General features: G+C 50.3%; 1 protein-coding gene and 1 non-coding gene across 4 annotated transcripts in view; both read left to right on the top strand.

The window, feature by feature from the left end:
* Nucleotides 1–27074, top strand: part of ARSG (arylsulfatase G) — a 119235-nt gene that overhangs the window by 45885 nt on the left and 46276 nt on the right. For all 3 annotated transcript variants that reach the window (XM_029210822.1, XM_029210821.1, XM_029210820.1), the window contains exons 2-3: nucleotides 1859–2533; nucleotides 25407–25594. In XM_029210822.1, coding sequence (XP_029066655.1) covers nucleotides 2316–2533; nucleotides 25407–25594 — 406 coding nt within the window. In that variant the 5' untranslated portion in view covers nucleotides 1859–2315. The remainder of the gene's footprint in view (nucleotides 1–1858; nucleotides 2534–25406; nucleotides 25595–27074) is intronic.
* Nucleotides 1256–1328, top strand: TRNAE-CUC. The gene has a single exon. It is a non-coding gene; the product is annotated as a tRNA-Glu (tRNA).

Raw genomic sequence — 27074 nt, 5'->3', positions numbered from 1 at the left:
CATCTGGGTTGGCTGGCCGGCTTGGTCGGCTGTGCATTCCTTCCTCAAGGGCAGGGATACACAACTGGAAATGGCATCTGTCATAACCCCAGCCCCACTAGCACCTTTATATATTAGTATTACTGTTATTTTTTGAAGAATGTGACTGTTCATTTATTTATTTATTTGGTTGTGCTGCGTCTTAGTTGCGGCAGGCGGGCTCCTTAGTTGCGGCTGGCGGGCTCCTGAGTTGTGGCATGCGAACTCTTAGTTGCAGCATGCATGTGGGATCTAGATCCCTGACTGGGGATTGAACCTGGGCCCCCTGCATTGGGAGTGCGGAGTCTTAACCACTGCACCACCAGGGAAGTCCCGCATCTTTGTATATTATAATAACTTGGTTCTCCTTTAATGGGTTGGGTGTTCCACGGAGCTTTTTTAAAATCTGATCCAGAATTTCAAGTCTCTGTCTCCTTACTAGCCTAGTCAGTTTAGGGCTTTTAGGTGAACTGGGGGTAAAATACGGTTTTAGTTATTCTGTGTTTCCATTTGCAACCTGCAGTTGAAAGCATAACCTTCCATTTCTGTCTTTCAGAACTCAACCTGATTTATTGTTTTGTGTTTTTCCACTGAAGCTGAATCATCTCTAGTTAGGCCTCTAGTTAGGTTAAGTATCAGTCAGGTTAATCACCTCCAGTTACGTTAGTTTTCTTCTCGGACCAGAATCCGGATATTTTTAACGAAGCATCTTGCTACTCAAAATGTGATCTAACGGCTACGTTAGAAATACAGACCCCAGGCCCCAGCCTCACCTACTGAATCTACATTTTAATAAAATCTCCAGCTGATTTGTATGTACATCTAAATGTGAAAAGCACCGGTTGAGCATGTCTTAAGATTTTCTTATTAAAAATTACATTGTCAAGATGTAAAGGGACACATTTCCGTTAAACATTTTTTGGACATTTTTTCCTAACATTTTATTATGAAACATTTCAAACATACAGCAAAATGGAAAGAGTTCTACAGTGAGCTCCCTAGACTGTCCACCTAGATTCTACCATTAACTGATTTTTTTTCTTTCCTTTTCTTCCCAATTAATTTCTATCAAGAATTTTATATAGAGGGACTTCCCTGGTGGTCCAGTGTTTAAGACTCCGAGCTCCCACTGCAAGGGGCCTGTGTTCAAATCCTGGTACAGGTACTAAGATCCCTCATGCCACACGGTGTGGCAAAAAAGCAAAAACAAAAACAGACTGCTCCTTTATTGACGAATTCCCTGGCGGTCCAGTGGTTAGGACTCAGCACTCTCACTGCCGAGGGCCCAGGTTCAATCCCTGGCCAGGGAACTAAGGTGCGGCCAAAAAGAAAGAAAAAGAATTTTATATAGAAATGCTAGTTTACAGCATGACTGTTAGAAAGAATCATGTCGTGGTAGTAAGGTAATAAGGGTCTCACCCTTTCTTCTAGAATCCCTGTGGGTTTTGACAAGGTCGCGCTTAGTTTGGGAATTTCTTGTGAATCAGAGAAGCACCGTGAGGTAGGAGGTGGGGTGCGCTGGGATTTCACAGAGTGCTGCGGTGCTGGTCCCTTTGCCCCTCCACCCGGAACACGGGGCCTTGGTATATGCTCCTCTATACGGTGAGCGGGTTATGAGAGATCATCTCTACTGTTGCTTCCAACCCTGTAATTGTAGGTCTATTGCAAATATTAGCATCACTCTTTCTCCGGTGGAGAAAGCGATGAGCCCGTTCAGTAGTCGAATAAGAAGGAGGACATCTGTCGGCATGGAAAAGTGATTATTTCCTAAGCTACTGAGTAAAACGCAGCTGCACCGGCAGTTTCAACCCTGTTTTCTCGTCAATTTCTGTTCTTTCAGGAAACCTTACAGACACATGAAGCCTTCAACCATCTGGAACTCAGAAACTCGACTGGGACTGACTGTGGCTTCTAGACCGTCCAGGTGTTCTGCAGATGTGAAAACTTATCCCGCACTCGTCAGCTGGAGCCCCGAATAGATGCAAGGCTCGAGCTCCGGCTCTCACATCTCTGAGCACAGAGGGGTCATCTCCTAAGTGGCCAGGAAGCAGTTGTTGACACTGAGGTCTGATTGCTGCACACGACCCGTCACCTTACGGGGCTGCGCTGGAGAAAGTCAAGTTCAGGGTTGTGAGTTTCCCGACTCTCGTGAATTAGGATTCCAGACGCGGGCCTCATTTCTGTAGCGCCCACCATCCCTGTAGGCATCACCACCACCACCACCATCACCACCAGCATCTTCTTGGAAACTCCACCACTGCATCACTGCACACAGTTGGAAACCTCCCCTGATCGCCATGGCCTGCCCTTTCCTAAAGGTTTTGTTGGTGGGGGTGAGTTTCCTGGGATGTCTTTATCCTCTCGTGGATTTTAGCTTCAGTGGGGAAACAAGAGAACGGAAACCGAATTTCGTGATCATTTTGGCAGATGACATGGGGTGGGGTGACCTGGGAGCAAACTGGGCAGAAACGAAGGACACTGCCAACCTTGATAAGATGGCTGCAGAAGGAATGAGGTGAGTCTGAGACGTCAAGCCGGCATCTCTTTGGATATTTCATCCTGACTCTTTTGGGGGGAGGGGGCCACATAGAGCACTTAAAGAGCAATTGATGGGTCCATGTTGATTTAATTAATTGATTGATGAATTTGGTTTGAAGCCAGTACAGCATCGTGCAGGAGTCCATCCATCCATGCATCCATCCATCCATCTGTCCATACGATAACTGTTCTTTTTTTGGCCATGCTGCACGGCTTGTTGGGATCTTAGTTCCCTGGTCAGGGATCGAACCTGGGGCCCCGGCAGTGAGAGCGCTGAGTCCTAACTGCTGGACTGCCAGGGAATTCTGATAATGCTTATTGTGTGAGTGTCTCTGTGTGTGTGTGTGTGTGTGTGTGTGTGTGTGTGTGTGTGTATTAGGAGCTGGGAACACAAAGGTGAACAAATAACAATCCTTGCCCTCAAGCTCTCGTAGTGGAGACAGGTTGAAAGGAAAGTACAGATTACAATCGAGTCCGAGAGGCTGCATCAGGAATTTTTGGAGTCTGTGGGGAGGGTGTGGACCCCAGCCTGGGGGTTTAAGGGAGAAGGTGCCCTTGAAGAGTGACTGAAAGTCAGTGGGGCACATGAAGGCCAAAGGACTTACTTATCTGTGAGCGGACAGGACTTACTGGTCCATTTAAGGCGCACTTAACGCTAAGGGACCACAAAAGGGGAGGAGGTGTATATCTGAACTGGCCGAAATTTTATGAATATTTTAGATCGGTTTTCTTCTTGGGCTGACGTTGATCTGACTGGCCCGCTCAGATCCCACCTTCCTGGGTTAAACCCCTCCTGTTGGCTCCGTGGGAATCATCCCAACCGGTTGTTAGGACAACACATGGGGTGTCTCTGGAGTTTCAGCCACTTGCATCCTTAAGCCGGGAGCTTTCCCCTGAGATAGGGACCCTTGGTGTCCCTGCGTCCGGTCTCACCCTCTCCAATCCATCCTCCTCACCTCAGCCAAGGTGAACTTTCTAGAAGCACTTCTCTGCTTCCAATCCTTCAAAGGCATTTGGTGACCCTAAGAACAAAATCCAAACTCCGAAGAGCAGTGTTCAAGCCCGGCCCATCCTCTGCACCGGTCCTCTGCACGGCCCCTCCTGTCTGAACGCTTCTTCGGCGGTTGCCTCCCTCTGTTTGGGCCTCACCTATGTGATTAGTTCTTCTTCTTCTTCTTTTTTAAATTTAATTTTTATTTTATATTAGAGTATAGTTGATTTACAATGTGGTGTTAATTTCAGGTGTGCAGCAAAGTGATTCAGTTATACGTATACCCATTCTTTTTCAGATTCTTTTCCTGCACAGGTTCTTACAGAATGTTGAGCAGAGTTCCCTGTGCTGTACAGTAGGTCCTTGTTGGTTATCTATCGCGTTGATACGTATAGTGATTAGTTCTTCTTGATGCACTTTCCACTACTCCTGTTTTAGTTTCTACTCACCATCTGGTTCCTAATTCCACATGAGGTCCTCAGGAACCCTTTCTTGGATGCCTCAGGTCTACCTTTGCTGCTCTCCATGGTGACTGCTTAACCACCTGTGTTGGGTTCAGTAGCGTCACCCCCAAATTCATGTCTACGCAGAGCCTCAGAACATGACCTTATTTGGAAATAGGGTCCTTGCAAATGTCATTAGTTAAAGACCTCTGTGATATCCTACTTGATTTAGAGTGGTCCTAAATCCAACGACCGGTGTCCTTGTAAAAAGAGGAGGGGACATAGAGGGACATGCAGCAGAGAAGGTGACGTGAAGATGGGGGCAGAGGATGGGGTGATGTGCCTGCAAGCCAAAGACACCACCAGGAGCTGGAGGGAGGCCTGGAACGGACTCTTCCTCTGAGCCTCCGGAAGGAACCAACCCTGCTGCCATCTTGGTTTCAGACTTCTCGCCTCCTGAATTGTGAGAGAATACATTTCTATCATTGTAAGCCACCAGCTTCTGGTAGTTTGTTATGGCAGCCACAGGAAATTATACACTGCCCTTCTAGCTCTGGGCTTCAGGAAGAAAAATGCCTTGTCTCTTCTTCCACGCTTGTATTCCTAACACGGTGCCCGGCACCTAGTGGGCCATTCAGAAGTATTTGTTCATCAGTAAATGGGCTTCAGGAGTTCAGGGTGCTTTGAAATGTCACCCCAAATTTTGCATGTCAGATTTTTTTTTTTCTCCCTCGGGTTGAGAGTTAATGCAGAGCATTTAACAGATCCTCAAAGGGAACTGGGTTGCCAAGTGCTTAAGAACTTCTGCTTTTCGTGTCGAGGGTTTGTGGGGAAATATCTGGCCCATTATTTAAACCGAGATTTGTGAGCCTCGGGGTTCTTCTTGTGAGCTGTCCCCACCAGCACGCTGTCAGCCTGAGTGGAAGGGGCATCTCGGGGACCAGAGGCAAATACAGTTGGGTGGGCTCTGCTACTTTTTCCTCCCTTGGATGAAAATATTCTCTCCATCGGAGCCTTGTGACAGTGGCCAGGCAGACAGCCCTCTGGCCCAAGGTTGACGGCTTTTCACTCTGTGCTTTGTTGACAGGAAAGCAAGCTTCCTGTGAGGCCAGGGATTGATTCATCACGGGCTTTTCGCTGCCCTCCTCACCGCCAGTGGGGAACCATGGCTTTCAGAAAGAACGCTTATTGCCAAACAGGGGCTAAGGGTGACTTGAGAAACTACCTTTTCTATGGTCTCCCTTTTATTAGTGTGCTCGGCTGCCGCAGCAAATTACTACAGATTAGGTGGCCTGTGTGAAAAAGAATGAAATATTGGGACTTCCCTAGCGGTCCAGTGGTTAAGATTCCGCGCTCCCACTGCAGGGCGTGCGGGTTCGATCCCTTGTCGGGGAACTAAGATCCCACATGCTGCACTTGTGGGATCTTAGTTCCCACGTGTGGGGAAAAAAAAAAAGAATGAAATAGTGCCATTTGCAGCAACATGGATGGACCTAGAGATGCTCCTACTAAGTGAAGTGAGTCAGACAGAGAAGGACAAACACCATACGACATCGCTTACACGTGGAATCTAAAATATGACACAAGTGAACTTATGAACAGACTCACAGACGTAGAGAACAGACTTGTGGTTGCCAGGGGGAGGGGAGGTGGGGGAGGGATGGATTTGGAGTTGGGATGAGCAGATGCAAACTATTATATATAGGATGGATAGACAGCAAGGTCCTACTGTAGAGCACAGGGAACTGTATTCCTGGGATAAACCATGATGGAAAAGAACATGAAAAAGAATATATATATGTATAACTGAATCATTTTGCTGTACACCTGAAACTAGCACAACATAGTCAATCAACTAGACTTATAAGAAAAATTAGTGGCCTCAAATAGGCCACTAGTCATATTTATCCTCTCAGAGTTGAGAGGCGGGAAGTGCTAAATCGAGGCACGGGCGGGGCTGGTCCTGCTGGAGGCTCCGGAGGGGAGTCGTTCCAGGCGTCTCTCCTGTTTCTGGTGACTCTGCCAGCAGCCCTTGGTTTGCAGCCTCAGCCCTGCACCGTCCACCTCCACAGTTCACATACCTCCCTGCGTGTGTGTCTAAACCTCCTTCTTCTTGTAAGGACACCAGTCATTGGCGTTAAGGCCCATCTTAATCCAGTATGACCTCATCTCAACTTGATTACGTCTGAAAAGACCCTATTTCCAAATAAAGTCACGTTCACAGGTTCTGGAATGACATGAAATCTGGGGGGACACGACTCAACCCAGAGACATTACTGCTACACATATAATTTGTACTACACCCATAATACTATAATTAGCCATTCTACTACACATATCTGTGCCTCTGCTCCTAACGTAGTCTGAAACGCAGCACCTACTCATGAGATGCTTGTTGCCTTGAAGATTAAGCATCCTGCCTAAGAGGGCAGGCTCTGGTGCCGCATGGCTTGGGCTCTACTATTTCCACCTGTATGGCCTGGGACGGGCCACCTCATTCCTCGGAGGTTTGCTTTCATCTTCTGCAGGGGGGCAATGGCAGCACCCACCTCATAGGATGTTGTGAGGGTTAAATGAAGAATTAGCTATGTAAGCATTAGCACAGAGCCTGGCACACCATAGACGCAGATAAATGTTAGCTATGGTTATTTTTGTTATTGTTATGAGAAAGCAATATCCATCTGAATTGTCAGTGTGAATTTGCTACTCTGCCTACGGAAAGGTCTAAGTGATATAACTCATGGAAGGAGGAACGGGGTCCAGGGACAAACCCCAGTAAACCTCTACGTGGCCCGTGCACGCCGGGCCAACAGCTGTATTTGAACCAACCCAACAGCTGTGACAGTAACTAAGCCTTACCAGTGCTTGCAAGGCACCAGGCTCTGGGCATCGCCCCGTTCAATTCGTGCTACCACCTGATGCTTCTCTTCTTTCACAGATGAGGAAATCAAGGTGTGACTCGCCCAGAGTTAGCGAGTGGCTGAATCGACGTGCTCTCACTCTAGAGCCTTATCGTTAAGGGCTGGGAAGTAGAGGTGAATTTGCCAAGAGTGTCCTTCAAGGCCTGGGCTGGCTTTGCCACGAAGAGGGAAGGAGGCGCAGATTAGAGTCTCGATAGTTCTCGTCCCTCTGGAGCTGACAGAGGACCTCTGTGCCGTGAAGGTGGAAGAGGCAACCGAGAGATGTGGTTGAGGTGTCAGTCATCGATGCAGCTGTTGGACAGGAGGCTCCACCGGCCGAGAATGTGTGGTTGCCAAGGCTGCAGACGCCTGCGATCTCCCCCGTGCTGGCTCTGACTGCATCTCCAAGCCCCTCCCCACGTTCCGTCTGCCTCATGGCCTTTGCACTGGCTGTTCCTTCCCTCTTCCTGGCAAGCTCTCCCCTCAGGCTCTGAGTGGCCGGTCAGTCTCGGCTCCAATGTCACATCCTGGAGGAGGCCTCTCTGACCTCCCTAACCCTTCACCAAGCGTGTCTCTCACTTTTTCTCCTGATTTGTTTCCATGACCCGTATCACCGCCGACATGATCTTTGTTTACTTCTTTATTGCCTGTCTCTCATCCTGGAATGTCAGCTCCCTAGAGGAGCTGTCTAATCTATCTTGTTCATGGCTCCAGTGCTTAAAACAATGCCTGGAGCATGGTAGCTGCTCAACAAAATCTGTGTGCCTGGGTTCGGACTTCTGGACAGGCAGAGGCAAGTTAACCGCAGCCGGACTTGGAACCAGGCTGCCTGACTCTGTCACTTACTAGCTCTGGGACACCAGGCTCATGAGTAAACTTTGCCGGGCCTCAGTCTGACCATCTCTAAGATGGGACAGTAGTGGCATCATCGTGGGTCATTTTGAGGAGGAAATGGGTTAAGTCATGTAAGACAGCAGCAGGTCCCTGGTAGGTGTGAGCTCCTGTGTTTCCCCTGAACCTCTGGCTCTGCTGCCCTGCTCTCCTCCCATCCCCCTCCCTTGGCTGGAGGGTCAAGCATGTTGGCTCAGCTTTTGTTCCAGAAGCTCCTCCCTCTGTCTGTGCTGGACCCTCATCCTTCCCCAAGCTGGGCCGTGAGACTCAGCTGTCCTCTCGGAATCTGCTCGATTCTGCTCATTCCTCCACCAAGTCCCCAAGTCACTTTTCTTCCTTCCTCCCTTCTTCCCTTCCTTCCTTCCTGCCACGTGGCATGTGGGATCTTAGTTCCCAGACCAGGGATTGAACCCGGGGTCCCAGCAGTGAGAGCGCCGAGTCCTAACCACTGGACCACCAGGGAAGTCCCCATTCGTGTTTTTTTCCATCTGACTATGGTCGATGCAATTTGCCAATTTTGTGGTCAGAAGAGGCACCATTCACAACACAATTACGATGTCATCATGGTTGCAAGAAAAAGGAATCCTTGGGGAAAGAAAAGCAAAATTTGGGACTTCCTGGGCGGTCCTGTGGTTAGGACTCTGAGTTCTCACTGCTGGGGCCCCGGGTTCAATCCCTGATCCGGGAACTAAGATCCCACAAGGTGCATGGTGCGGCCGGGGGAAAAAGAAGCAGCAACATTTTCAGAGCCTTGATTTTGGTGTCCCTTTTCAGACTTCCTAAACTCCAGTTCCATGGAGATAAAATAGGGATTGCGGCCTAAGACCCCATGGCCTTGAACTCATTTCCAGCAGCTCAGATCAAAGAGCGTCCACATCACATATCACGTGGGGGAAGCTGGGGCCCAGAGAGACATGAAGTGTTTTTACTATTACAGCTCTCTGACATGCGGTGCGGGTTATCCAGCTTGCAGTTTATGTTGATGATAAACAACTTTTTTCTTGACCAGCATTTTTCGGGATCCACTTTAATGAGGTCTAGTTTACATATGATCAAATGCCCCCATTTTATTTTCTTTTAGAAATAAATCTTTTTATTTTTGGCTGCGTTGGGTCTTAGTTGTGGCACGTGGGATCTTTGTTGCGACATGCGGGATCTTTCATTGTGGTGCTCGGGCTCTTCACTGCGGCGTTCGGGCTTCTCTGTAGTCGAAGCGGGTGGGCTCGGTAGTTGTGGCACGGGCTTCATTGCCCCGCAGCATGTGGGATCTTAGTTCCCCGACCAGGGATCGAACCTGCGTCCCCTGCATTGCAAGGTGGATTCTTAACCACTGGACCACTGGGGAAGTCCCAAATGGCCCCATTTTAGAAGTACATTTTGGTGAGGTTTTTTTTTTTCTTTTTAATTTATTTTTTATTGAAGTAGAGTTGATTTACAATGTCGTGCTAATTTCTGCTGTACAGCAAAGTGATTCACTTATACATATACGGACATCCTTTTTCATGTTCTTTTCCATTATGGCTTATCACAGGATACTGAATATAGTTCCCTGTGCTCTACAGTAGGACCTTTTTGTTTATCCCTCCTGTATATAATAGTTTGCACCAGCTAATCCCAAACTCCCAATCCATCCCTCCCCCATCACCCCCCAGCCCCCCGCCTTGGCAACCACCAGCCTATTCTCTATGTCCCTGATTCTGCTTCTGTTTCATAGATATGTTCATTTGCGTCATATTTTAGGTTCCATGTATAAGTGACATCATATGGTGTTTGTCTTTCTCTTTCTGACTTCACTTAGTATGATAATCTCTAGTTGCATCCATGTTGCTGCAAATGGCATTATGTCGTTCTGTTTTTTGGCTGAGCGGTACTCCATTGTATACGTGTGCCACATCTTCTTTATCCATTCGTCTGTCGATGGACACTGAGGTTGCTTCCATGTCCTGGCTATTGTAAATAGTGCTGCCGTGAACACTGGGGTGCATGTGTCTTTTTGAATTATGGTTTTCTCTGGATATATGCCCAGGAGTGGGATTGCTGGTTCATATGGTAATTCTATTTTTAGTTTTCTGAGGAACCTTCATACTGTTTTCCATAGTGGCTGCACCAACTTACATTCCCACCAAGAGAACGGTAAACAATTTATTTGTGAAAAACATGAAAGCTGCCGCATCTCTTTCTCAGGAGGCATCGCTGTTTGGGGCTCCCTATGTCCAGAGATGGCCCACATGTGCACTGCGGGGCAGCAAGGCCTCCTGCCCTTGTCAGTAGGTTCAACAGCCAGCATGTCTTGCCTTTGACATTGTGGGCTCCCGTTTTGCCAGTGTCCCGTGCAGATCTGAGCTGGGCAGTGCTGTTGAACATTTGCAAGTTTAAAAATGATATGATAACCAGAAGAAAATCGAAATGTTGGAATTTCAGTGAAAATGCCAGGGACTTCGTAATCCACTAAAACCTAAACTTTTCAAGCACTTAGAAAACTTGCATCACAATAGGGGTTAGAGGAGTGAATTGCTCATACTTTTAAAAAGAGAAAAGGACAAATACCTTTCACGGGCATCTCAGCCAGCATTTCAAGTGGTCTGAACAATGTTTAAATCTCTACGAGAACCCAGTGGATGAGCTTGATAATACAGCACTAGTTTGGGTCTTGCCCACAGAGCATCCAGGGAAAGGCTGGTGCTAGTTTTGAAATAGGAGGGAAGTGGGTAGGGCAAAACCTTTGAAAGAATGACATAGTCCGAGGACAGGACATAAACTGCTTAGAACCAAATGGGTCCAAGATGGCAGACAAGTCGACTTCCACTAGACCTTGAGCCTCAGTATACACTCACTGTAACACATCAGCACGCTAAATGACACCCCCCCCAGGTGCCATGACAGTTCCAAGGCTGACCATAAAGGTCAAAAAGTGGGCAGTGGCCCAATTCCTGGAAATCCCCACCCCTTCCCCAAAATAGCTGGAATTCTCCTCCCTCTCATTAGCCTATGAAATTACCCAGCCCTATAAAACCTGACAACCCCATACCCTGGGGCCACTCTTGCCTTCTGAGATGGCCCACACTCTGTCTTTGGAGTGTGTTTCTCCCTAGATAAACCCACTTCTTACTTCTTACCTTGTCTCTCACTGAATTCGTTCTGCGATGAGACATCCAGAGCCTGAGCTTCATTAAGTCCTGAGACCAGGTGTGTGATCTCAGTTAAAAGAACGTGGGTCCCAGCCCCAACGTAAGCTGCCTGGTTTCAGTTTCACCTGTGATGAGCAAGCAACGTATTTCTTGAAAATTCTTGGGTTGAGAAGTAACTTGAATAAGTCTCCTGGCTGGGTGACTGGATTCAAGCAATGACTTAGGCTGTCCAGACCGGGGTTTGAGGACCTGAGGGGTTATGAGCCATAGGTGTCTTGGAGGGAAGAGGATGACCAGTGACAGTGAGACAGCAGTGACCCCACCAGCTAAGCCCAGATACTGTCCACTCACTTAAATTGTCTGCCAGCCTGGCTCAGAAATGAAGTTGGCAGTGTATCGTTTCTTTTTTAATTTTATTTTTCTTTTTCCTTCCAGTATTATTGAGATACAGCACTGTATACGTTTAAGGCATACAGCACAATGATTTGACTTACACACATCATGAAATGACCACAGTAAGTTTAGTGAACATCCAGCATCTCACAGAGATACAACATTAAAAAAATAGAAAAACATTTGTTTCTTTGTGACGAGAACTCAGGATTTTACTCTCTCAAAATACATAACGTATATGACGCACAGCAGTGTTAATTATATTGATCACGTTGTACGTTATATTCCTGGCACTTATTTATCTTGTAGCTGGAATTTTGTGCCTTTTGACCCCCTCATTCAATCTTTGGCACACACTCCCTCCACCCTGTAACCACAAATCTGATCTCTTTTCTCTGAGTTTGTTTTCGAAGTACAATTGTTACCGAATGCAAGTTTGTGTGCCCGATGCCCAGTGAGGCCAAACCAACCAAAAAGTTCATATGCCTGAAACACAGAGAGGCCAAACCAACGGAAAAGTCAGAGTTTGGAGCAGAAAAAGGTTTGTTGCAGGGCCAAGCAAGGAGAACGGGTGGCTCGTGCTCAAAAAACCCGAATTCCCTGATGGTTCTGGGGGAGAAGTTTTCATAGGCAAAATTCGGGATGAGGGCTGCAGGGTGTGTGGCTTTCTTCTGATTGGTTGGTGTTGAGGTAACAGGGCAGGGCTCCAGGGATCTGGTGCTCAGCCTGAAGTTGGCTGGGTGGGGGAGTTCCTACAGAAGAGCTCAAAGGTATATTGTTATGTGTATCCTTTGAGGGGGAACCAGGACCTGCCCCAAGGCTGCACTACAGTTTCTTGACTGCCCCTCCCTTGCTTCTGCATCCCCTCCCTTCCCTGATTAACAGCTATTTGAATCTGACCTTTGGAACTCAGGGAAGGTCAAGGAGGCTGGATGAAGCCTATTTCCTACAAACAAGATATGGGGGACACGGAAAGGCTTTTGTGCCCAGGAGTGCCCCACAGGTTCCTGCTTGTTTTCGTAATTCACCTACAAGGCTACGTTATTTCCTGGTGCACAGCACAGCGATTTGCTCTTTCTATACGTATCAGAATGATCATCACGATAAAGTCTATTTGTCATCTGTCAGCACACAAAGGTGTCACATAGCTAGTGATTATTCCTCACCCTGTACTTTCATACCTGTGACTCATTTATTTTGTAACTGGAAGTTTGTCCCTCTTCATTTTCCTCACCCATTTCACTCATCCCCTCTCCCCTTGGGCAACAACCTGTTTGTTCTCTGTATCTATGACTCCATTTCCATTTTGTTATGCTTGTTCATTTGTTTTCCTTTTTACATTCCACATATAAGTAAAATCACACAGTGATTGTCTTTTTCTGTCTAACTTACTTCACTGAGTATAATATTGTCTGGGTCCATCCATGTTGCTGCAAATGGCGTTATTTCATTCTTTTTTACGGCTGAGTAATATTCCACGGTGTGTATATACCACATCTTCTTTATCCATTCATCTGTCGATGGACACTCAGATTGCTTCCATACCTTGGCTATTGTAAATAGTGCTGCAATGAACATGGGGTGAAGGTGACAGTATATTGTACATACGTTTCCTTCTGTAAATTGATGTGTGATCTGTTAACTGTGTACCTGGATTTCTCTTCCTCCCTGCTTCACGCCTTCTCTGCCCTCATTTTAATTTTGAGTCAAGTCCCTGCAGCACTGAGAGTTCTAGGCAGTGGCTGAGCTTGGAATCAGAGATCGGTGTCCACCCCGGTAGGTCAGAGGCTCCAGGCGCTCGAGGCGGTTTCTGTAAAGGACCCCGGTGAGGAAGGAAGCGAGCTGTCAGTGCACTCAAAAGCCGGGTGTGACTTCTTTTTTCAGAATTGACTTTTTGCAGAAATTCACGTACTATGTTACCTCTCAGGACTTTCTCAGCCGTTCTGCCGCCTTTGGGATTTTGCAGGAGCCGGGCTGGCGCTGGAAACTGCAGGGGAGTGAGGTCTGGTAGACGCCCCGAGGGCGAGGGCAGAAAGAACTTTCTGAAAGACCCTCCCCCCACCATGTCATCCCCTTACAGCTTTGTCCGCCCCACCCCCGACCCCGTACAGTAATTCAGGTTTGGGGTGCAGGACCCTCACCAGGGAGAAATCCTCTTGTCTGTGATCCTCACCTCTGAGCTGTTTGCTCTGGGACGTCCCGTCCTGTCTTCCCCTTGTAAACGCTCAGCGTCACGGGACGGGCAGTTTTGCCTCTTGGTTCTTGGGTGAGTAGGTCAAATAGACATAAAAGTCACGTGATGCCCACCTATCCACTGGGGCAAGGTGAAGACCGTGGGCTTTATCCTCGTGTAGCAGACGGGGACGTGCAGGAATGTGATGATCTAGGTCACAGCCGATCTCAGAGAAGAGGAGCTGAGACATTCGCCAGTGAGACCTTGGCGCCAGCCTGCTTCGCAAGTGTCGGTGCAGAATGGCCTGTCCAGTGGCTGCCATTTGTTCTGTCTTTAAGCCTCCTAACTACAGTCATTCAACAACAGATCTCTACTAAGGGCAGGTCATGAGTCACACTGGGAGACCTCAGCCAGCTCTGCCCTTAAGAGGGTTACACCCTGGTGGCAGATAAAAAGACAGGAAAGCCATCCTTTAGAAGGCAGAGCAGGAACTCCTGACGTCTCTCCCACCCCTGGGGCTTTTATAAGCTGAGTTGGACGTAATTGAATTGACATTCGGGGGGACAGAATTAGCACATTACGAACACATCGGTCACAGGCTCAAACGAGAAAGGTCCGTGCTGGGCTTCTCACCTTTTGGGCGATAAAGCTCGCAGCAAGAAGCATGTGAAAGATGGTGCTGTGGGACCATAGGAAAGAAAGGCCGCTTCTCCAGAGGGAAGCCGGGAGGGACTTCATAAAGCTTATTGGTTAGGACCTGAACGCTGAGCCCTTAAGGATGAGTAGGAATTAGCCAGAAGGGGGACGAGAGAGTCTTGTAGGCAGAGGGAAAAGAAGGGGCAAAGACCCAGCATTGAAAGGTGCCCATTCACTCCACAAATATTCCTAGAGGGGCTCCGCCCCGCAGGCACCGTCCTAGGTGCTGTGGGTGCATCCAAACAATAAACAGCCCTCGCTCTGCGGGGTCTGGCTGGCATTCCAGTGGGAGAGGACGGCTGGGATAGGGCATTTTAAGGCTGGACCCGTGCACTGAGCAGCTGGCGAAGGGCATCCTGTGTGTCCTCAGACATTCGGGGGCCCTGAGCGCTGAATTCATCGACTGCATTTGGGATGGACTGCGCCACTCGCTAGGTGAGGCCCATGCTGGTGGCTGGAAGGGCTCAGCTCAGGGTCGTGGCAGTGGGCAGAAGTGTCCCATCTAGGAGGCCCCGAGATGCCTGTGTGTCCATCTCGTTGTCCCATATCTTGTTGGTGTCCTTCCTTGAGAGTGAATGCACACATGTCCACTGCAAGAGTGTGGAAAGGAAAGGGGAGACTTGCCAAGGATTATACCAAGCTCGGCTGGCAGGAACACTTTTATTGAAAAGAACAAGAGTAGGAGTGGATGGATGGATGGATGAATGGATGGATGAATGAGTGAATGAGTCAGCAAATCACACCAAGTTGGCTATTTGCTGCCACATTTTCTTTCAGTTTTTTTTGTTTGTGTGTGTGTGTGTTTTTTTTTTGCGGTATGCGGGCCTCTCACTGTTGTGGCCTCTCCCGTAGCGGAGCACAGGCTCTGGACGCGCAGGCTCGGCGGCCATGGCTCACGGGCCCAGCCACTCCGTGGCATGTGGGATCTTCCCGGACCGGGGCACGAACCTGTGTCCCCTGCATCGGCAGGCGGACTCTCAACCACTGTGCCACCAGGGAAGCCTGTTTGTGGTTTTTTTTTTTTCGTTCTTTTTGGCCGTGCAGCTTGTGGGATCCTAGTTCCCCAACCAGGAATCGAACCCGGGCCCCCTGCAGTGGAAGCGTGGAGTTCCAACCACTGGACCACCAGGGAGGTCCCTGCTTGCAGTTTCAAAGGGCCTTCCTATTGTTTGTCTCAATGGTCTCACTTAACATCCTTCCCATTTAGCAGAAGGCAACGTGGAGGCTGAGCTGAGCTGGTCCGTCTAAGTCCTACTCCAGCCTTTTCCAGGTCTCACTACCCACCTGTGTCGCTCTGCATGCAAAGGCCTCAGCAGATCATTTTAAAACCCATTTCCACCTCCAAGCCTTTAAATTATGAATGGAGCACAGACAGCTTTTATTCCAGTCACATAGCAATTTAGAGAGTGGCCACAGCAGGCCTCATCCTTTGTTTTAAATTCCTTATAAATGAAGGCTGGACACGCTTCACTCCGCGACGTTGTATCTCTCTGGGGCTTTCGGGGCGGCGTTTCCTGCGCTTACGTTCCCGGATTCTAATATGCGTAATGGATGCAATGGCGAGTTGCTTTGGTTTCTGTCTGGCTGTGTCTTAATTTGCGTTGATTTTCCTGTTCATGGGCTGCTGTAATGTCTGGCTCTGTATTTCTAGCTTCGCTTTACAATGTCGTTTCAGACTTTAATTAGGACCCCTGTTGGTGAACTGGTCTGAGCCTACCCAGATAGATTTGGGTAAAAACAAAGGAAGCTTTCCAAAGAGCAAGACCGTTTTATTGCTTATTAATTAGTCCCTGCCCAATGCAGGGAGGGGCTGGGAAGGGGGGAGGGTGACACGGAGGTCAGTGCATCGAGCTGTGTGGGGTGTCGGTCGGTATTTTGGAGAAGGAGGTACAGCCAGGGCTCTCTAAAGACTTGGAAACAAAGGACATAAGATTGTCCCTGAGAGTTAAGCTCTAAACTTTAACACACAGTGGGGAAGGAACTGAGCCCTAAAAGCATCAGCTTAAGCGATTATGTGGAAAATGGACTAATGTGTTTTTTCCAACCAAATGACAGGGGCCTCTCTCTTCACGTTTTGTTGGTTCATTCACCAGATTTTGCTGGGGCGGCCCTGTCCCACCAAAGCATTCTGTTTGCGGCCTGAGTTGCCCCTCGAAGCCCCATCCTCGTAGAACCTACAGTCTAGGGAGGAACTCAGAGTTACATCTTGCCATAGAAATATGCTATAGCTGTTCCAAAAGGATGGCATTAACATGTTCAAGGAGAGACCATGCTTAGCACAGGTGGTAAAAACAGGCAAGCATGACGGTACCCAAGAAAGGTATTTTTGGCACTGCCCAGGTGTATCAGTCAGCTCGGGCTGCTGTAACAAATACAGCAGTCTGGGTGACTTAAACAACAGACATTTATTTCTCACAGTTCCGGAAGCTGGGAAGTCCAAGATCAGGGTGCCAGCTGGATCAGGTTCTGCTGAAGGCCCTCTTGCTGGCTGGCAGAGGGCCATCTTCTCCCTCCATCCTCACGTGGCAGACAGAAAGCTCTGGTCTCTCTTCCTTTTCTTATAAGGACACTAATCTCATCATGGGGGCTCCAACCCTCAGGACTTCATATAAAGGGAATCACCTCCCCAAGGCCCCACCTCCAGATACCGTGATACTGGGCAGAAGGGCTTCCACATACGTATTTTTTGGAGGACACAAGCGTTCGGTCAGTAGCACCAGGCAAGAAGAAGCGGTGGTCACAGCCTTTGAGCATCCCAGACCCACTGGCAAAGGCCAATCCGCAGTGAACAGAAGTCCCCTAAGCTTAGCAAACAAAACCTTTTTCTATGACCCATTTGAACTCCCTTTGTGTTCATTAACTCCACACTCCCCAAGGCAGACTTTGGATTCTGATTTCGTGTGCAGGAAGAAGACACACTGACCTTGCTGATGCTCTGGTTCCTCTGTCTGCCCTTGGACGTCATCTGGGAAGCAGGCATTCCGGTGTCCCGCACGAGCTCACGTGGCTTGCGTGGATGTGAGTCAGGCTGTCAGGGCTGGCACCAGCAAGAATGAGTCTCAGAACTGTCCCAGCCCAAGACCAGTGACTAGTTTTAAGGTAGTTCCTTCTGTGGACCAGCCCGGCTGCAGCCAGCCTTCTCCCAGATGGAAAGGGACCTGGGAAGAACATGGTACGTGGGGCAGGCTGGCCTGGGTTCAAGTTCTGGCGCTGTCATTTCCTACGTGTAGGGGTCCACGGTCTTTGACACTGAACAGGGATCAGACAGAGTGAGATGCGTGTTCATGCCGGCTGCGTGGTCTCGGGAAAGCTTCTTACATCCTCTGCTTTACCCTCCTGATCTGTAAAACGGAATTCTGATGACTTGAAATGACATCTGTAATATGATTAGGGTGGTAGCCACGTGATAAGTGGTAGCTATTTTTAGTATCCTAAGACAAACACACATAAAGTTAAGGGATATTTATACTGTATTTATTTATTTTTTAATTGAAGTATAGATGAGTTACAATCACTTATACGTGGAATCTAAAATAGGGCATAAATGAACCTATCTACAAAACAGAAACAGACTCACAGACGTAGAGAACAGACTGGATATTTATACTTCGTATATATCTATAGGTCTCAGCTTACACGTGACTTGTTTGAGGAGCACGTTATTCCCAGAGGCCTCTCACATTCTGGGGTCACCCACCTCTGACTCTGAACCATGTGCAGCTTGAGGGCAGAGACTGACCTTGTTCTGTTACCTGTTGCGTTCCAGGCCCCTATCCTGTTTCAGCTACAGTGAGATATAGCCAGGAGGCTGGTTGTAAACAACAGAAGCGCAGCTCTACCAGCCTAAGCGCAAAAGGGGCACAGCTTTGGCTCATGGACTAAACTCTGGAGAGACTCGGTCTTCTGTCTGGCCTTCTGAGCCCGTTGACCCATTCTTTCAGGCTCCTGGTTAGGGTGAGAGGTGAGGCCCTTGCCCTTCTGGGATTATATCATTTTAGCTTGAGATTCGAGGCGGGGGAGAAAAAGCTATTCCTCTCTGCCTGGTTCAGAAAATGCCAGTTTTGGATTATTCTGAATAGCCCTGCTCAGGTCGTGGGCCCGATCATTGAGGAGAGGGCTGTGCTTTTGTGATGGGCCCACGTCGGGGTGTGTGGATGTGAGGGCAGGGGCTGCGTCAGCAGCCCCACGGAAACCCCTTTAGTCGGCGCCCGGATACTGTCAGATGAGTGTCTACATTCAGGCTGCCAGGAGGGTTCAGGAGCTCCAGAGGTCAGAGTCAAGAGCCATCCTTCTGGGGAATAAGGGAAGACTTTGTGACAATGGGAGGCTTTGAAGGTTAGGTAGGGATTGGGAGGGGCGGGAAGAGAGGCCGGGCCTGCAGGCTGAGATACAGCCAAGTCGGGACATCGGGCTGGCGAGCTGCACGTGGGGTGCGGGACGGCAGGGAGGGGATGGGAAGCGTTCCAGGAAGAAGAGTCCTGTCGGGCTGAACTTCGGGGATTTGTAGGCTGGTGTGTTCGTTTCCAGGAGCTGCCGTGACCGAGCACCACAAACGGGGGGGCTTAAAACAACAGAAATGTGTTCTGTCACACGGTCCTGGAGGCTGGCAGTTAAAGGTCAAGGTGCTGGCTGAGTCACGCTCCCTCTGAGGCTCTAGAAGAAGCTCCTTCCCTCTCCACCGCCTGGTAGCCCCAGGCATTCCGTCGCGTGTGGATCCAATGCTAGTCTTTGTCTCCTCAGTCACTTGGCCATCTGCCCTCCGAGAGACCTGCAGGTCTCCTGGCTGTGTCTCTCTCCTCTTTTCTTTTCTTTTTTTTAAAATTTTATTGAAGTATAGTATAGTGATTCAGTTATACATATATATATAATATTCTTTTTCATATTCTTTTCCATTATGCTTTTTAAAATTATTTTATTTTATTTATTTATTTTTTAAATTTATTTTTGGCCGTGTTGGGTCTTCGTTGCTGCGCGCGGGCTTTCTCTAGTTGTGGCGAGCGGGGGCTACTCTTCGTTGCTGTGCGTGGGCTTCTCATTGCAGTGGCTTCTCTTGTTGCGGAGCAGGGGCTCTAGGCATGCGGGCTCAGTAGCTGTGGCTCGTGGGCTCAGTAGTTGTGGCTCGCGGGCTCTAGAACGCAGGCTCAGTAGTTGTGGTGCACGGGCTTAGTTGCTCCGCGGCATGTGAGATCTTCCTGGACCAGGGATCGAACCTGTGTCCCCTGCATTGGCAGGCGGATTCTTAACCACTGCGCCACCAGGGAAGTGCCCTCCATTACGGTTTGTCGCAGGATATTGAATATAGTTCCCTGTGCTCTACAGTAGGACCTTGTTTCTCTCCTCTTGTTTTAAGGACACCAGTTACATTGGGTTAAGGACTCACCCCACTCCAGTATAACCTTATCTTAGCTAATTACATCAGCAATGACCCTGTTTCTAAATAGGTCGCCTTCTGAGGTATGGGGGTTAGGATTTGAGCTTATCTTTTGGGGAGGACACAGTTCAACCCATAGCAGGCAGGCAGGCAGGCAGCAGTGGCTCAGGGGCTGGAGAGGGAGGTTGGACCTGTGCGTGGTGAGTTACCGTGGCCAAGCAGAAGGAATCACTGAAGACCGGAAGTCACTGAAGACCGGGAGCCGGGGGCCGGCATGACCCACCCGCGGGCAAACCCGGGCTGGAGAGAGTGTACCTGGCTTCTTGGAAGGTCGCTGAAGTGATTCAGGTGCGGGGACAGCAGAGGGACTCAGAGGTGATGCCAGGTTGACTGGAGCGGGTGGACGCGGGCTCTCGCAGGGAGGATGCACGTTGGGGCCGGAGTGACCTGTGATGTACAGATTTGCGGAGCAAATAGGATGCCCGAGTGGTCCCGACAGGAGCCAAGTGCCACCACCCCTAGGATCCCATCCGTTTATGCCTTGCACACTGCTCCCCTCTCACACCTGAAATGCGCTCTTTCTCCCCATTTAGCTATGATAACAATCACGCAGACTACGAGGAATTAAAAAATCTCCTCTGACCCCGGCGCGCCGCTAAAGGGCTTGATGCATATCGCGCCGTCAGGTCCCTCCGACGACCCGGTGAGGCCGCGGTTGTGCCCACTTTGCAGATGAGGGTACTGAGACCTGGCTGGAGTTACCGTCTTGTCTCACACTGGAGGGAGCCGGGGCCGGAGATGAACCCACGCCGGTTTGCCCGCACTTCTATCCCTCCTGCCACTCCACCACCCATACCTCACTCACTGTGTCTCTCTGGCCGGGCTCATCTTATTTTGTCTGGTTACCCACATAGGTCTTGACCCACTGCTGAAGTGTAAGCCTCTGATGGAGAGGGCTGTGGTCCCCTCCCTGCCGTCCTTCCGCCAGGTATGGCTGGTGGAACTAAGACCAGCAGCTCAGAGTGGAGGGTTTGGGCTGAGCGGTGACGCGCGTGTGTATCTGTCGAGAGGCACAGACGGGTGAGGGCAGGAATGAATGTCCACTGGGAGCGTCTCAAAGTCTGGTTCCCGCAGGGAACCCGGCCGAGGAAGCCCCAAGATGGGAAGAGCCATCTCACTGGTGGAGTGCAGGACTCCAGCTGCCCAAATCAGAGAACCCGCCTTCCTGAGGTCGGGAACCAGCCCCCCGGGGCGGGGGCGGCGGTGGGAGCGGGCAGACACACCCAGGCTCTCGGGGGCTCCGTTCTAGAGGGGCAGCCGGGCAGCAAGCAAGGAGACCAGTCCATGAGCAAGGTGAGGTCCGAGTGGAGAAAGGCTCAAGACAGGATAGAGCAGTGATGCAGTGGGGAGTGGTCAGGTCAGGAAAGCCCTCCCTGAGTAGGTGAAATGAGAGCTGAGACCCGGATGAAAAGAAGGGGCCCGTCATGCGGAGACCAGAACACAGCCTTCCAGATGGAGGGGACATGAAAAGGGCCTGAGGCAGGGACAAGCTCGGGGTGACCTAGGTAGAGCCGCTCTGGGTGGTGTGGCTGCTGGGGGGAACCGGGGTGGGAATAGGGATGATGATGCCTGGGTCCAGATCCCCTGGGCGTGGAGTTCCCACCTTTCCGCACACTGTCAGGATCCTTGCACCCCGTTCCAAGGAGCTCCACCCAGGCTGCTGGTGGTTGGAGGTGGCCAGCGTGGGACTCTAACAAGGATGCCTGGCGCCGCACCTGCAGGGCTCTCTCCGTTCTCTGCTCTAACGGGATTACTTCCCTGGGACTGTGCAGGGCACGGATGCCCAGGAACCTCCAGTTTCCCGGGGTCCCGCCTGGCTGCCCCTGGGGCTGGGAGGAGCTGGATCTCAGAAAACCTACTGGCTATCAATATTTGGCTGTATCTGTGTGCTCCAGCTCCCTGCTTGAGAAGCTCTGCTGGAGAGCCTGTAGACCACGACCGTGACTTTGGGTTTACCTAAATTGCAATGAGGACTTATTTGTGGGTTTCCAGCCAGGAATAATGTTAGCTGGTAAACAGTTTTCAAGATGACTTTGGCCGCCCCATGGAAAACTGGGAGAGGAGGAACTGGGGGCAGCAAATGTAACTGGGGAGCAGGGCTGCCGCGTGCAGCTGGGCGGGTTGAGCGCTGTTCAGCCCCGCACCGCGGTGTGGATGGTGGGTTAATGCTCTGCTGTCGCCATCCTGAAATGCTTGGTAGGTTCTGAATCAGGGCCTTTGCATTTGCATTTTCCTCCGGGCCTGCAAATTGTGCAGCTGCTCCCACTGTTGTGGATAAACCCGCACAGAACTACACCTGCAAGCCAGAGTGAGTCCAGGGACAGTGGGTGCTCATGACTTAGAGAAGTGCCTGGATTCTAGGAGCTTGAGCGTTAGCTGTGAGAGTAATAAAAGTTGCCGGGTGTGTAGTAACGTAGTAGTAATCTAGTCATAGTAATAGTCATTGTTATTATCTTAATTTATTTTTGGCTGCGTTGGGTCTTTGTTGCTGCACGCTGGCCTTCTCTCGTTGCGGCGAGCGGGGACCACTCTTCATTGCAGTGCACAGCCTTCTCATTGAGGTGGCTTCTATTGCTGTGGAGCACGGGCTCTATGGCACGTGGGCTTCAGTAGTTGTGGCGCACGGGCTTAGTTGCTCCGTGGCATGTAGGATCTTCCCGGACTAGGGCTCGAACCTGTGTCCCCTGCATTAGCAGGCGGATTCTTAACCACTGCGCCACCAGGGAAGTCCCAGTAGTCATTATTATAAGGAACATTTAGGAGTGTGATCTAGGAGGATGTTTGTGCTTTAATCTTGGGAGGAAAAGAACAGAAGAGGCTGGGTACAAATGAACGTTTTCTTGGGAGAAAAGTATGAACATTGAAGTGGAGCTCAGTTTGGGATTCCAAGGGTAGCGGTTGCCAGCTACATGCAACATCCAGAATCCTGGATTTTGCCCCAGGAATTGAACTCCCTGAGGCCCCAGTATGTGGGCAGCTGGGGATGCTGTGAGAGAAGCCGGTGCCTGGGAAATTACCCAGGGGACCAGCAACCGATGGACAGAAGGGAGGCTGCACGTGCTACTTCCAGCCCCAGGGGACGGAGGGACAGGAAGGAAGTGCTGGCAGGGGTGTGAAGCCAGAGTCGGAGGCCCTGGAGCTCCCCGAGGCTGGAGGGAGGCCTCGCCCAGCACCTGCAGACCCAGCATGAGCGTTGGAGCACCTCGCTCCCCTGCCCTCATTCTGTCAGATGGAGGCATCGCACGTCTGCTTGAAGAGCACAGCTTCAGGGCTGGGCCAGCGCTTTCAGACGGGCATCGCTGGGACCTCTCGGTGCGTGTCACCGCTCTGTGAATTCACCCATCCTCTGGGACTGAGGCCCGGGTCTCTTTAGCAGAGACTCACCATGTTGTACAAAAGCAAAGAGTACGGTGGCGTCACCCTCTCCACATGCGCTGGGTGGTGCCCACCTCGTGCTGGGCTGAGGACTGAATGGTCAGGAGAGGATGGTCCAGTGGGAGACAGATGCTGCTCTGGTGGTGAACTGCCGAGCGACAAACCATCCCCAAAGCCAGCAGCTCAAAACAGCCACCATTTGATCACGTCTCATGACGCCGAGGGCCAGGGATTCAGGCATCTCTCGGTTGGGTGATTCTTTACCTTGTTGTGTTGACCAAGGCGGCCCTGGTGAAATTCAGCAGGCAGATGGCTGCGCTGGGAGGTCCAGGGTGGCCTCACGCACACGTGTGACGTTTAGACGCAGTGGCCTCAGCTGGGGTCATTGGCCGGAGCACCTACAGATGGCCTGTCCAGCTGGGCCGTGTTGGGGGAGTCGATTTCTCACCCAGCGGCTCACAGAGTGTTTTCAGGGAGGAGGTGGAAGCTACCAGTCTCGTGAGGGCTGAGCCCAGAAACTGGTGCAGTGTCACCTTCACATCCTCTGGGGCTCAAAGCACTCACAGCGTCAAGGGCGGGGAGACCTCAGGCCCCGCCTGTCACTGGGAGGCCTATCCACGGATTCGTGGCCATCTGGAAGCTGCCCCAAACAGGAAAACAAAGAATTAGAGTTCAGTGTTGTAAAGGAGATGCCAAAGGCTATATAATCACGTAGAGAAGAGGGGGCCTTGATTCCACGTGGGGTGGGGAGGTGCAGATTGGGGGGTTGGGGGAGAGGCAGGGAGAGGCAGGGAGGGCGACCTGGGGGGGTAACATCTGAGTCTTTGAGCAGCGTCTTGAAGACGACTGGGACTGGTCAGTCAAGATAAGGTGGGACACTAGGGGAAGGGTTTGGGGAGTGGGGGAGGAGCATGGGCAAAGGCACAGCGGACAGGAGTAAGTGGGGGCTTGGGGGGATGTGAGGAAGCAGCTCAGGGCAGGAGGGGGGCAGCGGCTGAGCTCCGGGAAGCAGGCAGAGAGAGATTGTGTTTTCCAGTAAGAGACTGGTGTGATCCGACTCCCACTGTGGAAGGACATTTGCATCAGTATGGAGGATGGTTTCGGAGGTGGGGAAGAATGGGTGAAGGTGGTGACGACTTCTGGGTGTAAGTCATGAGACGTAATGCACAGCATGGGGACGAGCGTCGACAATGCTGTCTTGTGTATTTGAAAGTCGCTAAGAGAGGAGATCTTAAAAGTTCTCATCACGGGAAAAAAGTTTGTGACTGTGGGAGGTGACAGATGTTAACTAAACTTTACTGTGGTGATCATTTCATAATATGCACTTATATCAAATTATGATGTTGTACCCCTGAAACTAGTACAAGGTTATGTGTCAATTATATCTCACTAAAACCAGAAGGAAAAGAATAGAAACATTCTCCCACATGGCCATAATCCTGAAAATGAGCGATAATCCCCTAATATCATTTTATATCCAGTTCATGTTAAATTTCCCTCCCTAATTAGCCCTCAGATGTGTTGCCAGCTCTTTTGAACTGGAATCCAGTAAGATTCATGTATTGCACTTGGTTCTATCTCTTTAGTCTTTCCTTATGCACAATATCGCCCCGTCCATCCCATTGTTCCCTCAGATGTCGACTGTTTGAAGAGATGGGACTGGTTGTCTTATCGAACGTCTAGAGAATGGTTTGGTAAAGTCTTTTCTTGTGGGGTCATTTAATTTGGTCTTGCATTAGCTTTTTTTCCCCTGTAATGTGGAAATTAGGTCTGACTAGATTCAGGTTAAACGTTTTCGGTAAGAATCCTTGGTGTTATGAATTCATATCGCATCCCATCAGGAGACACATGAAGTCAGGTTGCCCCTTCATCAGTGACATTCAATTTACTCACGTTCCTTGAGGGTAAGAAAATGGCTAGACTTCTCTGTTTCTCCATAGTGTCTGAAAAAGGGCTGGGCTTACCGTAAGGAGTAATAGATAGTCAGCTCTTGTGTCAGCAGTGGTGATGTTCTATAACGTCCCTGTGAACACTGAATCTGTGAGAGCCCAAACAAGAAGGTCACCTTGTCCAACCTCAGCTGGAAATGTGCAAATTTTCACAGGTCTGCGTATATCCGTGAACTATCCCTTCAGAGCCACGAGTGTTGATTTCTGGGGTGACAGATGCATTAAGTGAGTAGGTGAATATAAAATGTGGAATCTGCAAATAAAGGGGATCCGTTCAATATGTTGGATTAAATCCCTTCGAATCAGCTGTGTGACCTTGGGTTAGTCACATAACGCGTCTCTGGGCTTCATTTTCTTTACCTGTCCCACGACTGGCTGATCCTGGAGCTTTTCCCCAGCGCTGGAACCCCAGGAATTGAATCTCTCTTGGCTCGGCTTTCTGTGGTCAGGCCGACCCCCATCGCTCTCCTCTCCGCGCAGGTTTGTGGACTTCCACGCGGCTGCGTCCACCTGCTCGCCCTCCCGGGCCGCCCTGCTCACCGGCCGGCTTGGCCTCCGCAATGGAGTCCCTCACAACTTTGCGGTCACCTCTGTGGGGGGCCTTCCACTCAACGAGACCACCTTGGCCGAAGTGCTGCAGCGGGCTGGCTACGTCACCGGGTTGATTGGTAACGTGGCCTCCACCGCCCAGACCCCCGTCCCCCTGCAATTTCTGCGCTGGCTGCTTTGTGTCTGCAGAGCTACTGCCTCTCCTGCTCGTGTCCGCTTTTCTGCTCATTTCTTGCTGTAAAAGTTGGGAATGCTTTCAGCTCTAAGCAACTGAAACGACCTGCCAGGGGACTAAACTATGTATGGAACTAGTTTCCCCTGGTGCCCCCTACAGAGGCCAAGACAACCCAGCATCCCGACGGCATCCTCAGGCTGCCTGTGCTTAGGGTCCTGGCTCTCCAAGAACTGGGTCCGGCGGGGTTCCCTCCTCCCTCCACCACGTGAAGTGGCAACGAGGGTCCCTGTGGGGCTGTCCTCGGGGCCCCGGGCTCCCCGTTAACCTGCAGGAAGCTGGCATTTCTGGTGTGTCGGCCTGGCTCCTCCTCTGGGTCAAGGAGCCTGACATAACTTTGCAGAAGATCAGACTCTGCAGTGCGGCCTTCATTGTCCTGGGAGGACGAGACCATTAAGGTCCCAACCGGCTCTCCTTTTCACCCCTTTCTCTCCATACTCGGAGGTACGAACTATTCTGAGGCTCTCACTATGGGCTGAGCATCCTCACCCGCCCTGTCCCTGCATCCATGTAAGACTCCCAGCCCGGGGGGCGGGAGGGCTTTGGTCCCTGGGCTCTCTGACCCTAACGCTTCATGCGGCATCAGGGGCACTGGATTCTTCTCGAGCTGGGTTCGACCTCGCTTGCCCCTCCTTCTTCAGGCCTTTAACTCCCAAGCAGGCAACTGACTACAAGTCGACTGTTCACCTCTCGTGACACCTCTTGCTTTTCTGGGAGAGGGTACTGAAGCGTAGCTCCTTGTTGAGATCGCGCACTTCCTAGCAGCGCGCTTACAGGGCAAATGAGAAGCCTGCTGAGGGAACACCGAGTCCACTGACACCACTCACTGTTTGCTCCTCATCTTGCTCTGTGTTAATGTGTTTGTCCCCAGCTGCACATGTTATCACTCGGCCCTACTTGTCTCCCCCTCCTATTATTTTCTATGTCCTGGTGATATCATTTTACACGCGTATTATAATTTTAGAAGCAATTTTAAAAGTGTACTATAATTTTATATTTCCACGTCATGCTGAATCTAAGCAGTCCACTTAGCTTAATCCAATTCCCTCAACTTTTTATGACATTGGGTTTCAAACCTACAGACCAGTTGCAGGAAGGGACTCCTAGACCCCCATATACCCTTCACCTCGATTCACCGTTGCTCGTTTCGGCCACAGGCGTGTGTCTTGAAAAGATGGTTTGGAAGTATTGTACTGAGGCCACGTGAGATAACTTACTGAGTCAGACTCCTGTGGTTGCCTGTTTCTTTCCGTCCTTGGCGTTGTTTCACGCTGCCGCCGTACTGGTCTTTGCCCCGCGTTTTTGATTCTTCCCCTTGCCTCGTGGGTGACTTCCCTGTGGGATCTTTACCCGGAGAGCAGAGAATG

This window comes from Monodon monoceros, unplaced genomic scaffold, assembly GCF_005190385.1.
Source record: "Monodon monoceros isolate NGI ecotype Baffin Bay Population unplaced genomic scaffold, NGI_Narwhal_1 Super_Scaffold_9, whole genome shotgun sequence".
Classification (NCBI taxonomy): Eukaryota; Metazoa; Chordata; class Mammalia; order Artiodactyla; family Monodontidae; genus Monodon; species Monodon monoceros.
The sequence above is the reverse complement of the archived record's forward strand: the minus strand, read 5'-3'. Positions and strand labels throughout refer to the sequence as shown.